The sequence below is a fragment of the Amphiura filiformis genome, chromosome 9 (assembly GCF_039555335.1).
Source record: "Amphiura filiformis chromosome 9, Afil_fr2py, whole genome shotgun sequence".
Taxonomy (NCBI): domain Eukaryota; kingdom Metazoa; phylum Echinodermata; class Ophiuroidea; order Amphilepidida; family Amphiuridae; genus Amphiura; species Amphiura filiformis.
In genome coordinates this window covers 23,237,927-23,252,845 of record NC_092636.1, presented here as the reverse complement: position 1 = coordinate 23,252,845, position 14,919 = coordinate 23,237,927, and the positions used below count along the sequence as shown (strand labels likewise).

Genomic DNA, 14,919 nt, shown 5'->3' with positions numbered 1-14,919 from the left:
TCAAATTCTTAAACAACCCAGTTGGCAAAACTGATAACATGTTATTATCAAGAAATAGTTCAGCTAGACCAACTAAATCATCAAAAACTTGAGCTTCTAGTGTTGTCAACTGGTTACCACTTAAGTATAATTTACTGAGCATTTTTAAATCTGTAAATGCTTGAGCATGTAGTTTGGATACTCTGTTATAACTAATATCAAGTTGCTCTAAGTTTTTCAGATAGATAAAGGTATTTTCTGATATATCTACTACAGTCTGTTCTGAAAGGTCTAACACCTGCACATTGATGTCATCTGGATAAAGTATCAGAGCTCTGTGGCTTGACTGTATATTGTTATCCTGACAATTGAATTCTACATATCTGTTACCAAGAGTGGCATTACAGTTAGATGGTAAATTGAAAGAACAAATGTGGTCTGAAAATAGGAAACAAGAAAATAGTGTGATTGAATTCTTTTTACATGACAGTGTTTTGCATCAGGTATTCGGTATCCCATAAACCTCTTTCTTTCCTTCTTTATCAATTCCCTCTTCACGACACGAGGGCAGAGACTGGTTTATCGTTATGTAATCAAGATGGATACTAGCGCTTACCTTGCAGCAATAACTGGAGCTTTATGCAACAATACAATGAAGCAGGGTTTGTCTGCTGTAATAACCGCATATCTACTTTGGCAATTCGGCAGTTCTCCTTGTTTCTCAACAAACATGAATGTATCCGGATCCATTTGACGAGGTATATGTATCATAGTTCCTATTCCAACTGATGTTTCCAAATGCACACGGCAATTTGTACTTAAATCGCCAGTTAATGTAGTCAAGTTCTGCCCAACAATGCTGTCCATTGTGAGAAGGCATGATCCAGAGCTGTTTTGAGTTACATTCCAATGTGGAAAAATGTGGAAATCTGCACTACAGTGCAACATCGGAATTTGGTAAATGAATGAAAACAAGAGCATAGTGATACAGGTTTCAATAACGAATCTGTTTCTGTTTTCCATCTTCCAAGTTTTCAAAGTACGTATGTATATGATTTGTAGGCTGAACTTCTGCAAAACGTCAGGGTGTTATTTATCAACACTATATTGATTAGACAATGAAAATCAATCTTTTTGGCTGCCTCCACCAACAATACTTAGTCAACCCTTAAACTGTGATATCAAAGGTACACTACCATAAGCAATTGAGCATAATCCAAACCGGACCTTAAACAGCTTCAAGGTCACAAAAAGTCTTTCCTACCGCTGAATACATGTATGCAGACTGGCACATATGAAACATACAGGGGAATAAAAGCATGGTAATGCTATCTGTGTTTTGCTTGTTATCTTCTGCCCTGTATGTCTCACGCATAGACTGTCCAGCTGTATACGGCATCTTCATATGTTCATCAATACAATGTTAATGACCATGCTGATGGTGGTGATTGAAACAAATTCTATTACAAGCTACTCAAGTATACTCGATCAAGGTAAAAAACAACAGGTAATTCACCTGTAGTAATTTAAGAATGTGCAAAAAAGTTCTCAGCTTTAGAGAAAACGCCACAAAACAAGAGCCAAGAATCCATAAATAAATCCCGTCTCCACAACACCTGTTTACGGTTTGGTTGAAGCATAGAGCATAGACCATGAGATCTTCCATGGTCTATGGTTGAAGTACACGCAAAATGTGGTTCCAAGCTGATGACGCTTCACTGATGTTTGACTTTTCTTTGGGAAGTCCATGAGAGAAGTGAGCGGATAAACTAATAAATTGTACTTGTAGCTATCTACTTTTGAAATATTGAATAGAGTATACAGTAATAATCACAATGGAAAGATATTTTAAAGGCTTTTTAATATATTGTTGTAGGTAATATACAACGTAGCATAATTGCTTCATATTGTATTTTTCTGACACATTGTGCAAGAAATTCTGATGTAAAATATTATTTTGTAATTAATTTTGTCACCTTGAGGAAAAAAAACCAATAACAAAATTATGTTTATATTTCCTGCAAACAAAAGCAATAAAAACTAATAAAATATCAATAAAGTTCAATTTTATTATTAAATACATTCAGGCCTTTGGCCCATAGTATTACAAAATATTTTGAATAATAAAACGTTAAAAATACACAAACAACACAAGTTATTTTAAAATATCATATAATGAGAAAAACAGTATATTGATGAATAAATTTTTTATGTAAAGTATTACCATCACTAGCGTATTTAGCCCTTTTTGAACGGGCGCGCGCCCCCCGGGTACCAAAAAAAAAAAAAAAAAAAAAAGGAGAGAGAGGGAAGGAGGGGGGGAGAGAAAGAGGAGAGATCGAACTACATGTAGGGGAACGGGACATTAATTTGCAGGCTTTAAAATAGAAGTCAATTTGGGCCTTGCTAGCCTATATTTTGTGATAGGGGGCCTTACTTTCCGAGCACGCTGACAATTTGAGAGCACACTTGTAGGCCTATGGCATAAATTGTTTGGGCCAGCAAGTATAATATTTTGAGCAGTTACTAGTTGTATACCGTTCAGGCGCGGATTCATTTGGCAAATTTTCGGCCTTTTCAAATTTAAATTTTACACAATAATAGTGCAAAAGTAGTCCACCGAATTGCTTCAATTAGGTCTTCATTTTGCAAAAAAAATTTCACCTCTCAGGGGGCGCATCCCCCTCAGACACCCCCTGCATGCGCAACTTCAAGGGTACATAAACCAATAATTCATACAATTTGTAAAAGTCAAAACTTGTCCACAAATGGCTTCAATTGGGCCGTGTTTTCGCAAATTTTAGGCTTTTCAAACTAAAATTTTACACAATAATAGTGACAAAATGGTCCACCAAATGGCTTCAATGGGTATTTATTTTCCAAAAGTTTCTTTCTCAAACTTTTTTACCCCAGAATTTTACATAATAGGCCTAATAGTGCAAAAATAGTCCACCGAATGGCTTCAATTAGGTCTTCATTTTGCAAAATTTTTCACTTCTGAGGGGGTACATCCCCTCAGACACCCACTGCACGCCAAGCAACTTCATGGGTACAAAATTATAAAGCAATAATTCATTCAATAAAAGTCAAAACTTGTCCACAAATGGCTTCAATTGGGCCGTCTTTTTCGCAAATTTTAGGCTTTTTCAAACTCAAATTTTACACAATAATGACAAAATGGTCCACCAAATGGCTTCAATTAGGTCTTCATTGTGTAAAAGTTTCTCACTTATGAGGGGGGGCACATCCCCCCTCAGACACCCCCCCCTGCCTCGCGCAAGCGCTCCGGGATGGCCGCTTCGTGGCCATATGATATTTTACAAAGATAAAACAGACACCCCCTGCACGCGCAACTTCATGGGAACATAATTATAAAGCAATAATTCATACAATAAAAGTCCAATCTTGTCCACAAATGGCTTCAATTGGGCCGTCTTTTCGCAAATTTTAGGCTTTTTCAAACTAAAATTTTACACAATAATGACAAAATGGTCCACCAAATGGCTTCAATTAGGTATTCATTTTGTAAAAGTTTCTCACTTCTGAGGGGGGCACATCCCCCCTCACACACCCCCCTGCCTCGCGCAAGCGCTCCGGGATGGCCGCTTCGCGGCCATATGATATTTTACAAAGATCTATTTTGCGCCCCCCGGTCCACGAATTCCTGGATACGCGCCTGACCATTAATATAATGATGTACATTCATACGTAGCGGTAAATGTATATAGAAAGCAAAATAATGCTTCTACGCTACTCAAATTTGGTACACTCACCTGCAGCGCTTTCGCCAGGTCAACCGGCATGTTCAGCAGATGTTACTGTTCTTAAGATTTGTTGTGATCTGAAGGAGAACATCACTAGCAACAACAAATCTTCAGAGCAATAACCTCCCCTGAAGACGCCAAGTTGACACAGTGAAAGTGCTCTGATGAGTGTACCAACTTTGAGTAGCGTAGAAGTATAATTTTGCTTTCTATTACCATTAAGTTTGAACTTCTTTTAACAAGCTGGTAAAAAAATTGCAAATGAGAACAAAATGGAATTTGTCCTCGATATCCCTGTTTCTCGAAGGACCCAAGTGCGATATTCTCAATCAATATTCTGAATTCTACAAGTCTCAGTAAATAGTGAGTGACTCGAACACCTCAACCGGCTAAGAGATTTTTCTATGAGATGAAATTTCAACAGAAAACAAGTATATTTCAGGATTAAGGAGAGTTTTGAATTCTCTGTATGTACCGGTATATAATTTATCAAGGGGTGCAAACATCAGCAAACCACTCTTGCCTAGCTGTGTCACTTATGAGAAGTTAACTTCAAAAGATAGCTAAATAATAAGTTATTTGCTATCTTTAGTAGATAACTAAATGACAAGTTATTTGCTATCTCCAGTAGGTAACTAAATGACAAGTTATTTGCTATCATCAGTAGATAACTAAATGATAAGTTATTTATTTGCTATATCCAGTAGATAGCTAAATGATAAATTATTTACTATAGATAACTAAATGACAAGTTATTTGCTATCTCCAGTAGATAACTAAATGACAAGTTATTTGCTATCTTCAGTAGATAGCTAAATGACAAATTATTTACTATCTTCAGTAGATTACTAAATGACAAGTTATTTGCTATCTTCAGTAGATAGCTAAATGACACATTATTTACTATCTTCAGTAGATAACTAAATGACAAATTATTTGCTATCATCAGCAGATAACTAAATGACAAGTTATTTGCTACCTCCAGTAGATAGCTAAATTACAAAATATTTGCCATTTTTAGTAGATAGCTAAATGACAAATTATTTACTATCTTCAGTAGATAACTAAATGACAAGTTATTTACTATCTTCAGTAGATAACTAAATGACAAGTTATTTGCTATCTACAGTAGATAACTAAATGACAAATTATTTGCCTGGTTAAGAACCTCTGGCTGCGCTACTTCCCACCAAGTTACGTCACTTTACCCCATACGGATCTCCAGATAATCTATTCACAGAGTATTTTGCTTGATACGCATAAATATTTTGTGCTGAAAATCTGATCAGGTCGAGACCCTCTGGTCATGCTAATTTGCTAACCCCTACCAAGTTTCATCATAGCACTAAAATTCTCAAGATAACATGTTCACAAGCTTTTCCGAACACACATACTGTATTCGTTCCAATACGCACCCATGCCCCAATAAGCGCCCATCCAGGGTATTTTCAATTTGCTTTTAAGGGTACCATTAATGTTGAAGTGATGGATAGACGTCGATACAGTGAAATAGCTGGGGGATTAGAAGTCCCGTGTGAGCTTGCAATACATTTTCTGCATCAGAAAAGCTACTAGAACGTCTCAGGACTCTTTTATAGTGTATGTAAATTTGTCTCTAATAAACGGCCCTTACGAAAAAATTAGGTAAACCTAGGCACCGGAGTTTCGCGCGATTTAAAACGGCAAAATGCGCGGCCGGTTTTTTATAAAGCGCGAAAATGCGCGAAAATTCAAGTCAAAAAGCGCGAAATGCGTTTTCCACCACTTTTGTATCCATTGATGAAGTCACACGCAATTGAAAGTAAATCAAGTATGCGAATTCTGCACCTATTTCACACGTGTTAGTCGGATGTTTTTCTCTCCATGAAGTTGATACATTACTTTGTATGTGAACAATGCAAATTTTATGTGAAAAGCTACTACTGTACTGTACAATAAACATTTTTAATGCATAACTGTACTTTTTTGGCATCCAAATGTTGTTTTTGTCATGAACTGATTCGTATCTCGCGTGCGCTCTGTGACTTATATCCTACCCTTCTTCGCTCAATCAATTATGCATATATGATTAATGACGTCACTCATACATACGATCGATGTAAAGAATTAACTACCACACATGGTAACACGTCATGGAAAAAATCGGACATTTGCATATCACGGAAGGGCTTCCGGGGAGGATATTGTGCTGGTCTGGACTCACGTAAACAGGCGCTGGGCCTGCATCAAATGGAATTTTATCTTGCGCACTATTGCGCAGGTTTGGCGATTTTTGCATGAAAACTATTTATTATCAGTTTGTGTTTGTTTATTGGTGAATTTACATTGAAAAGTAATGTGTTTGGCAAAATTCTCAAAATTCACGATGGACCCCCAAAATTGTGATTTTTTGCGCTTTTTGCGCGATCGCGCGAAACTCCAGTGCCTAGGTAAACCATGTACAAAATAAGCGCCCACCCAAAATGACTTTGTTAAGTGCCCTGGACGTTTATTGAATGAATATGGTACATGTATACACGGACACAGCCCACATACCCTCCTACGCAAACATATTGATTAGTAAGTCTCCCTCTGAACAAAGTTCAGGCAAGGCAAAAAAAGATACAAAATGTGTATGTATGTACACATGAGCAAGCTGAGCGTTCATCTATAACCTTGCCAGTATGTGTGTAGCTTACCTGACTAGCAATTAGGGCTAAAGCTTCAGGATGATTGAGTCTAACACCCTGGGCTAGACGCTTCTGAGCCACAAACCCAGCCTGGTGGAAAACCTTGCCTGTTTTGTGTGTAGCTTACCTGACTAGCAATTAGTGCTACAGCTTCAGGATGATTGATTCTAACACCCCGGGCTAGACGCTTCTGAGCCACAAACCCAGCCTGGTGGACAACCTTGCCTGTTATATGTGTAGCTTACCTGACTAGCAATTAGTGCTACAGCTTCAGGATGATTGATTCTAACACCCCGGGCTAGACGCTTCTGAGCTACAAAACCATGCCTGGTGGAAAACCTTGCCTGTTATGTGTGTAGCTTACCTGACTAGCAATTAGTGCTACAGCTTCAGGATGATTGAGTCTAACACCCCGGGCTAGACGCTTCTGAGCAACAAACCCAGCCTGGTGGACAACCTTGCCTGTTATGTGTGTAGCTTACCTTACTAGCAATTAGGGCTAAAGCTTCAGGATGATTGATTCTAACACCCCGGGCTAGACGCTTCTAAGCCACAAACCCAGCCTGGTGGACAACCGTGCCTGTTATGTGTGTAGCTTACCTGACTAGCAATTAGTGCTACAGCTTCAGGATGATTGAGTCTAACACCCCGGGCTAGACGCTGCTGAGCCACAAACCCAGCCTGGTGGACAACCTTGCCTGTTATGTGTGTAGCTTACCTGACTAGCAATTAGGGCTAAAGCTTCAGGATGATTGATTCTAACACCCCGGGCTAGACGCTTCTGAGCCACAAACCCAGCCTGGTGGACAACCTTGCCTGTTATGTGTGTAGCTTACCTGACTAGCAATTAGTGCTACAGCTTCAGGATGATTGATTCTAACACCCCGGGCTAGACGCTTCTGAGCTACAAACCATGCCTGGTGGAAAACCTTGCCTGTTATGTGTGTAGCTTACCTGACTAGCAATTAGTGCTACAGCTTCAGGATGATTGAGTCTAACACCCCGGGCTAGACGCTTCTGAGCAACAAACCCAGCCTAGTGGAAAACCTTGCCTGTTATGTGTGTAGCTTACCTGACTAGCAATTAGTGCTACAGCTTCAGGATGATTGAGTCTAACACCCCGGGCTAGACGCTTCTGAGCAACAAACCCAGCCTAGAGGAAAACCTTGCCTGTTATGTGTGTAGCTTACCTGACTAGCAATTAGTGTTACAGCTTCAGGATGATTGAGTCTAACACCCCGGGCTAGACGCTTCTGAGCAACAAACCCAGCCTAGAGGAAAACCTTGCCTGTTATGTGTGTAGCTTACCTGACTAGCAATTAGTGCTACAGCTTCAGGATGATTGATTCTAACACCCCGGGCTAGACGCTTCTGAGCAACAAACCCAGCCGGGTGGACAACCTTGCCTGTTATGTGTGTAGCTTACCTGACTAGCAATTAGCGCTACAGCTTCAGGATGATTGAGTCTAACACCCCGGGCTAGACGCTTTTGAGCCACAAACCCAGCCTGGTGGACAAGCAGGCTCTCATGCTCACGTGGGCTAAGCTTCATTGTGTATTATTTGGTAATCTGTGAAGAGAATGATTACACTGCATTCAATATCAAATAATATCATAAGTAGCAGGATTATTGCTTCTAAAAGTTATTCTCTAATGCTGCTGCACTCCACTCTGCTGCTGCATAAAGTCAGGAGTTTAAAACCAGATAAACATACATATAAAGTCGCCATTTTGGAGGAGGGCTTATATACTGCATGTATGGGACACTCTTCTCAAAGTTCTGACATGTGAGCTTCTGATGTAATATCTATTCATATGAAATAAAAGGTAAAAGACAGACCTTTTCAGCCCTACCAAACATTCTGTATGCAAATTCTGTTCACACCCCCAAGACACTTCTTCAAGCAGCACCAGAAAAAAAATGGGGGGGCAAATTTTGCCCTAAATTGCCGCAAAAAGTGGACATTTTAGTCATTTCCGGGTTTTTACTGGGGGAAAGAGTTCAGTCTGTTGGAAAGAGTGCCTCGATCCCTCCCTCCCTTCTCACTTTGAAACAAATTTATTCTTTTGGTCTGCATGACGTCACTTGACTTGTGATTGACCGCATCTTCCCATGGTTGTTTTTGCCTGGATTTGCAGTGGCGTAGATTTCTTTTTGACATTGGGGGGGGATGGGGTTGGAAAATTTTCTTGAGTATAGTAAATCCAGCACTTTTTGGCGACAGAATATGTTTATTCTACAAATGCGCGCAAAGCTAAATTGATTAAATATAGTGCTAAAGTGGAATAAATTTGCACTTTTGGGGCTAAAATGGCCAAATATAAAGTTGATTTGGTCAGAAACCCACATACAGGCCTCAACATTGGGGGATGATTGTATGGAGCATCCCCCCCTGAAAAATATTGGGGGATTTATCCCCCCACCCCCCCCTGGATCTACGCCTATGGGGATTTGGCTGTTCCATCTTCTGACACAAAGGGTATGTATTGTACTCAATAGGAAAATAAAATAAAGTTTCAAAAGGATCATCTGCTACTTGAAAGAATCTATCCTTGTCTGTGTTTTCTAGACCTCGGGCATAAACAAACGTTCATACATTTGTGCTATATAACGGCGCGTGTGATTGGTCGAGAGCCGGGCATAAACAATGTTCATGCCCGGCTACTTCGGCGTGACGATTTCGGTATAGAAAAAAATGCAGGAAAATCATGTTTTTAAGAATCTTGCATTATTTTTTGTTATTATTTGATGAAAAACAATCACTGAATGTTTGGGAATGTATGAACGGGGTTCATTCATAGAATTGAGGGCATGATCGTTGTTTATGCCCTCGGCTCCGAAGTCCGACCTCGGGCATAAACAATCGATCATGCCCTCAATTCTATGAATGAACCCCTAATTCATACATACTCACTATGTAACAGCGCGCGTGATTGGTCGAGAGCCGGGCATAAACAGCGTTTATGCCTGGTGTCCCGGATGTGAGATCGTCGGGTTGGGAAAAAGAAGGAAAATCGTGGTTTTTTTTAAATGTTACTTGCAATTTTTTTTAATTATTTTGATGATAATGTTCTGGTATGTATGAACGGGGTTCATTCATATATTTTCATGTGACTGAATGGTTTGTTTGAATGAACCCCTAATTTAGTCATTAAAATATATGAATGAACCCCTAATTTGCCATTGTCATGATTGTCACTGACTCGGGCACTGACTGAGCTAATTAAGTAAAGACCCATTCAATGATTTGCTTATTCGGACGATCGTAAAAATCATCAAAATTCAGATTTTAGTACATTTGTCATAGATGTGCTAACAATACATACATTAAGATGGTACTACTCCACGTGATAAATTTAGTGACTAATTTTGCATTTTTCTCAAAAAATAACTATACACACTGGTAACAAAAGTTATACTATAGGAGCAAGGAATCCAATTACTTCAATGACATTTCAGTGATTCAAGACAAGTGGTTCATTAATGTATGATCTTTTTAAATTTTTAGATTTTTCTTCCAAAATGATAAATATGCAATCATTAGGCCCATGAAAGTCAATTCCGAGTTTATCGTCCCTTTTTTTTCCAAGTTGGTGAGGTGACTTTTTCATTTTTCATTATTTCATCAGATTTCAATATTGACCTAAAATGCGTGTTGATTTAAAGTTATAAACATGTTTTTATATAGGTAGGGACAAGAATAGTTATAAAAGGGCTTGGTTTTGTTTCCAAGTTATGAATTTATATGTTTTACAAACAAAAATATATGTTTCCAATTGCTAAAACTGGTGAAAACACTTTGAAAATAATGAATTATTTTGGCATTTTTGACAATTTGACGCGGGTGTTTTTGGTTTCCAAAAAGTGACGCAGACGGGGGATGATAAACTCGGAATCGACTTTCACATGCCTTATGAAAGTTCCCAATTCATTTGGACGCGAAAAACATTGGGAATTTGCAAAGAAACAACATCATAAACTTCACCTCTATCCCTCGAAATATCATCTTGCACTTTTTGGTAGGCTTGGGCGATATCGCACCCTGCGATATATTGTGATATTACATCCTTATCGCGATGACGATATGTAGTTATAGTGACAGGCGATATACTTATAATTGGTCTCCCATCCACTCAGCAGGCCACGATCAACTAACATGATCTTCATCAATGGCGTTGTCTTTTTAAAGACATTTCTTGTCTGGGTTGTCTTTAGTCACTGAAATTCCAGTGTAGTAACTGGATTCCTAATTCCTTGACCTTGCCCTTATAATATACATAACTTTTGTTAGCAGTGTGTTATTATTTTTTGAGAAAAATGCAAAAATAGTCACAGATTTGACTTTTCAATTAAGGTGGTACTACACCCCTGGCCAATTTCGTGCCTATTTTTTGCATTTTTCTCGAAAATTATAGCGCATTGGTGACAAATAAGATATGTATATTATAGGGGCAAGCAGGACCGCGACACTCCGGCACTTCCGGTTGGAAGACATCTATAGTGGGAATTCCTATTGAATGAACGCAGCTTTCAATAGCGTGACGAATTTTTGCGTACACTGCGCGATGTACGCCAGCGTGTGCGACTGTGCGTGAGTAACGCGGAAGTTAATGCAACCATGCCAACGCACTCGTGATTGGTTAGCATTGTATCCGAGGTCGTGCGTTCTCGTTGTAGTTTGAAATACGCGATATACGATCGCGGTTGGATCGAGTGCAGCTGTTGAAAGCTGCGTTCATTCAATTGGAATTCTTACTACAGCAGACAGTACATGTACAATGTGATTTTCTCTATTTATAATTAGGATTACGCCATTGCCAGAGCTTGTTTAGGCCTATTTGTTCATTCATTAGAGAATAGAATGATTGACAGCGGTGGGCGGAATTATACTCTTTGTTTTGTGAGCGGTACAAAAATGTGATTCTCTTATTAATTATAGGTCAAGGTAGGTTAATTCGGACCGTCTCTTCCTCAGACCTCTATGTAGGACTCTATGGTATCTTCTCATTACACGTTCGTAGTAAGACTTGGCCGGCGACGACGCTTGCAAATTGCCTGTCTTCAACTGCGGTAGGGGAAGGTGGGGCATAACGGAACACTTAACTTTGAGGATGCTCTGTGACGTCACCATAAGTAATATGACTGTAAAATTTATATGTTCAGTTGAAGTTTGTTATTTACCTTTACCATTAACCAATATAACTTGAATCTTACAATTTTTTATAAAAATGAAGAAATATTTTCAACAAAAAAAAAACTGCTTTTGCCCCACTATCGGGCAAACGGAACCCCTATGGGGCAAAACGGCACCCTGGGTGTAAACTTATATCAGTTGTTCCATCGGTAGGCCCTAGGCCTAGTTATATGTAGGCCTATATTCAGTTACAATATTAAGTGGGCCTACCATCTCTGTGGAGTGAGTAGTAGGCCTATAATATGCATGACCAATATTTGATCAGAAAGAAATATTCAGTAGGCCTACCATCTCTGTGGAGTAAGTGGTTCAACTTTTAATCATTAATTCTATCTGTAGGTCTAGTTATATGTCTATGTTTCAGCGAAGTGTTTACCATGTTCGAGTAGGCCCCTAGATAACGCCTACATTTCCTTGAGTGAAGACAAGTTATGTCCAATTGGGGCAAAACGGAACCCATCTGTGGGACAACGCCAGGGCAAAACGGAACCCTGTTCCGTATGCCCCACACCTAGGGTTCCGCTTTTGCCCCATACCCGATTTTTTAGAAATAGGTTGCATGCATAATACATCGTAGCATATAGGCCATGCACTTAATACAGCTCATGGCTAGTACCTTCATGTTTACAATATACACAATTATTTGGGAATCCGATATTAATGAAGTAAAATTTCAGCGCATTAAACATCTACATATCTTACACCAGACGGGTAGTAATTTTTTGACTCGATCTTGCTCGAATGTCGGTGGATTGTTTCAGATAAAATTTTTGTTGTAAATCCTCGTAGCCATACTTGTGTTCCTCAATATAATTTGCATAGACAGCAGTATTGCGAATGCCTATTTTTCCAGGTGGTTCCGTTTTGCCCCGGGGGTCCGTTATGCCCCACCTTCCCCTATAGCATGGTATAGGCAGTTTGTAGAGAGTGTCTTATCTCATTATTATAGTATCTCTGGGGCAAGTACTACAACTACTGCACTGAAAATTTTATTTCCCCACAGACAACAGTTGTGGAGTTACACTCCCAGTCAAAAATGAGGGAAAACCAATATTTGATCAATAAATCAATAACTACTTGTCTTGAGTCACTGAAATTCCAGTGTAGTAACTGGATTCCTTGCCCCGATTAATATACATAACTTTTGTTACCAGTGTTTTATTAGTTTTTGAGAAAAATGCAAAAATAGTCACAAATTTATCAAGGGGTGTAGTACCACCTTAAGCTTACCTAATCAAGGCAAGCTCTATGATGATCATAAAGCTGTTCAACTTGAACACTGCGTCAGAAATTGTCAGAAGAAGCTTGATGATAGTCACAATCTTTTCTGTCGTTCGAGTTATAATTTTATACACAAAATGATCTACATTTAGGATGAATGCCAACATGCATTGGTGAGACGACGTGACAAAAAGCCGTCGCAGAGATTTTATATAATGGCCGTCCTTGACCTACCAGCGGTACTCTCGCCAGCTCTCGCGTTCCTTTTTACAAATTGTGTCCCACCATAGATTTTAAATACACACCGCCTCTTGCGTGATAGTTGTAGTACAGCGGCCTCATAGTAAAAACACCCATTGGTGTGGCAGAGTTGTAAATCTGAGAATGACATTACATTTGGTCCCGGGGTTTAGGCTATCGACACACTAAATAAGGGGTGGTGCAATAATTATGTGTACCCTGGGGTGAATTATAGGGGGGGCAAAGATTTTTTGGCAGGCCAGAAGGGGGGGGCAAGCATGTTTTGGCAGGTCAAAAGGGGGGGGGTCAAGCGATTTTCAGGTCGAAAGGGGGGGCAAGCAATTTTTGGCACAGATATTTTGGGTACCGTTTCTATATTACGCCCGCCCTAAAAAGGTGTAGGAAAACGTTAGGAACATGTTCAAATATGCAAAATTTCCTGCTCGCATTATATGATAAGACAATTTAAGGTTTTAAATTCGGGTTCCCCAAAATCTTGCATGTGTAAGGGGGGGGGCAAAGATTTTTGGCACGTCAAAAGGGGGGCAAAGGTTTTTGGCACGTCAAAGGGGGGCAAAGATTTTTTGGCATTAGCCAAAGGGGGGGCAAGCGATTTTGGCAGACCATTTTGAGAATTCACCCCCCAAGGGGTACACATAATTATTGCACCACCCCTAACTGGAAAAAATGTGAGAAAAAACTTGGCTTGGCATCAACGTTTGTGCTTTGTTTGATTGATTTACCATGAATTAATCCATTTTTATACCACTGGAAACATCTGGCTACATAGGCCTATGTTAATATTTGCAAAATATTTCTTGCAGATTAATTCGTTTAGCAAAGATATCGTGAAATTTTAATTTCGTTCTGGTATACCAGAACGAAATTACAACGCATTGTCTATGGAGCAGTTAAGGCCTATAGAATACACAAAATCATGCATAACTCGCAAACGCAAAATCGGAATCCACTGACATTTTGGGAAAAAGCTTTTTTCGTGGATATCTACTGAAAAATGTCATGCTAGGATCACGAAATACTCCTAATAGGCCGTATAAAATTAATGTTTTGGTTCTCGTCCAGAGGATTTTCATGAATTGATGGAAGGAGGGAGGTGGTTTTTTTTTTTTTTCAATGTAAAATTAGCATTGTCAGTAGTTTTCGGTCTTCTCCAACAGTGCTCAAGGAAACGATGAGGCCCTTTTTTTTTCTTCCAAATGTGAGATTCTGAGGATAAACCTCCTAGAGTACCACAAAAAGACTTGGAAGTGATGCTTGTTCTCTAAAACTTATTTATAGGTATGTATACAGATTTCATAAATCATTCCAAAGTCTAAAAAAATTGAAAAATTAAAAAAAAAAAAAAAATCTGACAAATCCCAGAAATTTAAGAAGAGACAAAAACCAAAATATTAATTTTACACGGCCTTAAAAAAAATAAAACAAGCAGAGCCCAAAATCCTACATCCCATGATCCCACTACTCACCTTCAAAACCTAGGAACTGTGTAAATTACTAATGAGCCTGGGGTAAAATTTGCTTCCCCTCTCAATTTTACCCTCCTCCCAGAGCTCTATAAATAATACTTGCCTATCCATAGAAATATAGTGTATTTTCTCTGCTCCTTGAAATTATTGCACTAAATCTGCCTCACTACAGTTCGTGTGGGCCGTGACCCAACTCAGCTCTGTTTACATCATGTGATTGCTCTCGACCCTGTGCTCTCGACCATAGACATACCACCTAGACCTATGACTGCCCATCCTTCACCACAGCGGGAGGTGAAGCCCCGTATCCAAGGTGATATTGACGGATTGACGGGGTTACTAGGCGAGGAGAAATATCGCATAC

General features: G+C 39.3%; 1 protein-coding gene across 1 annotated transcript in view; it reads right to left on the bottom strand.

Moving 5' to 3' along the window:
• The window catches only part of LOC140160762 (urease subunit alpha-like), a 97,466-nt gene extending 84,395 nt beyond the window's left edge, over positions 1-13,071 (bottom strand). The window contains exons 1-2 of the mRNA XM_072184062.1: positions 12,838-13,071; positions 7,839-7,982 (exon numbers count right to left, since the gene is read on the bottom strand). Of these exons, the coding sequence (XP_072040163.1) occupies positions 7,839-7,964 (126 nt within the window). The 5' untranslated portion in view covers positions 7,965-7,982; positions 12,838-13,071. The remainder of the gene's footprint in view (positions 1-7,838; positions 7,983-12,837) is intronic.
• Between the last annotated feature and the right edge of the window lie 1,848 nt (positions 13,072-14,919).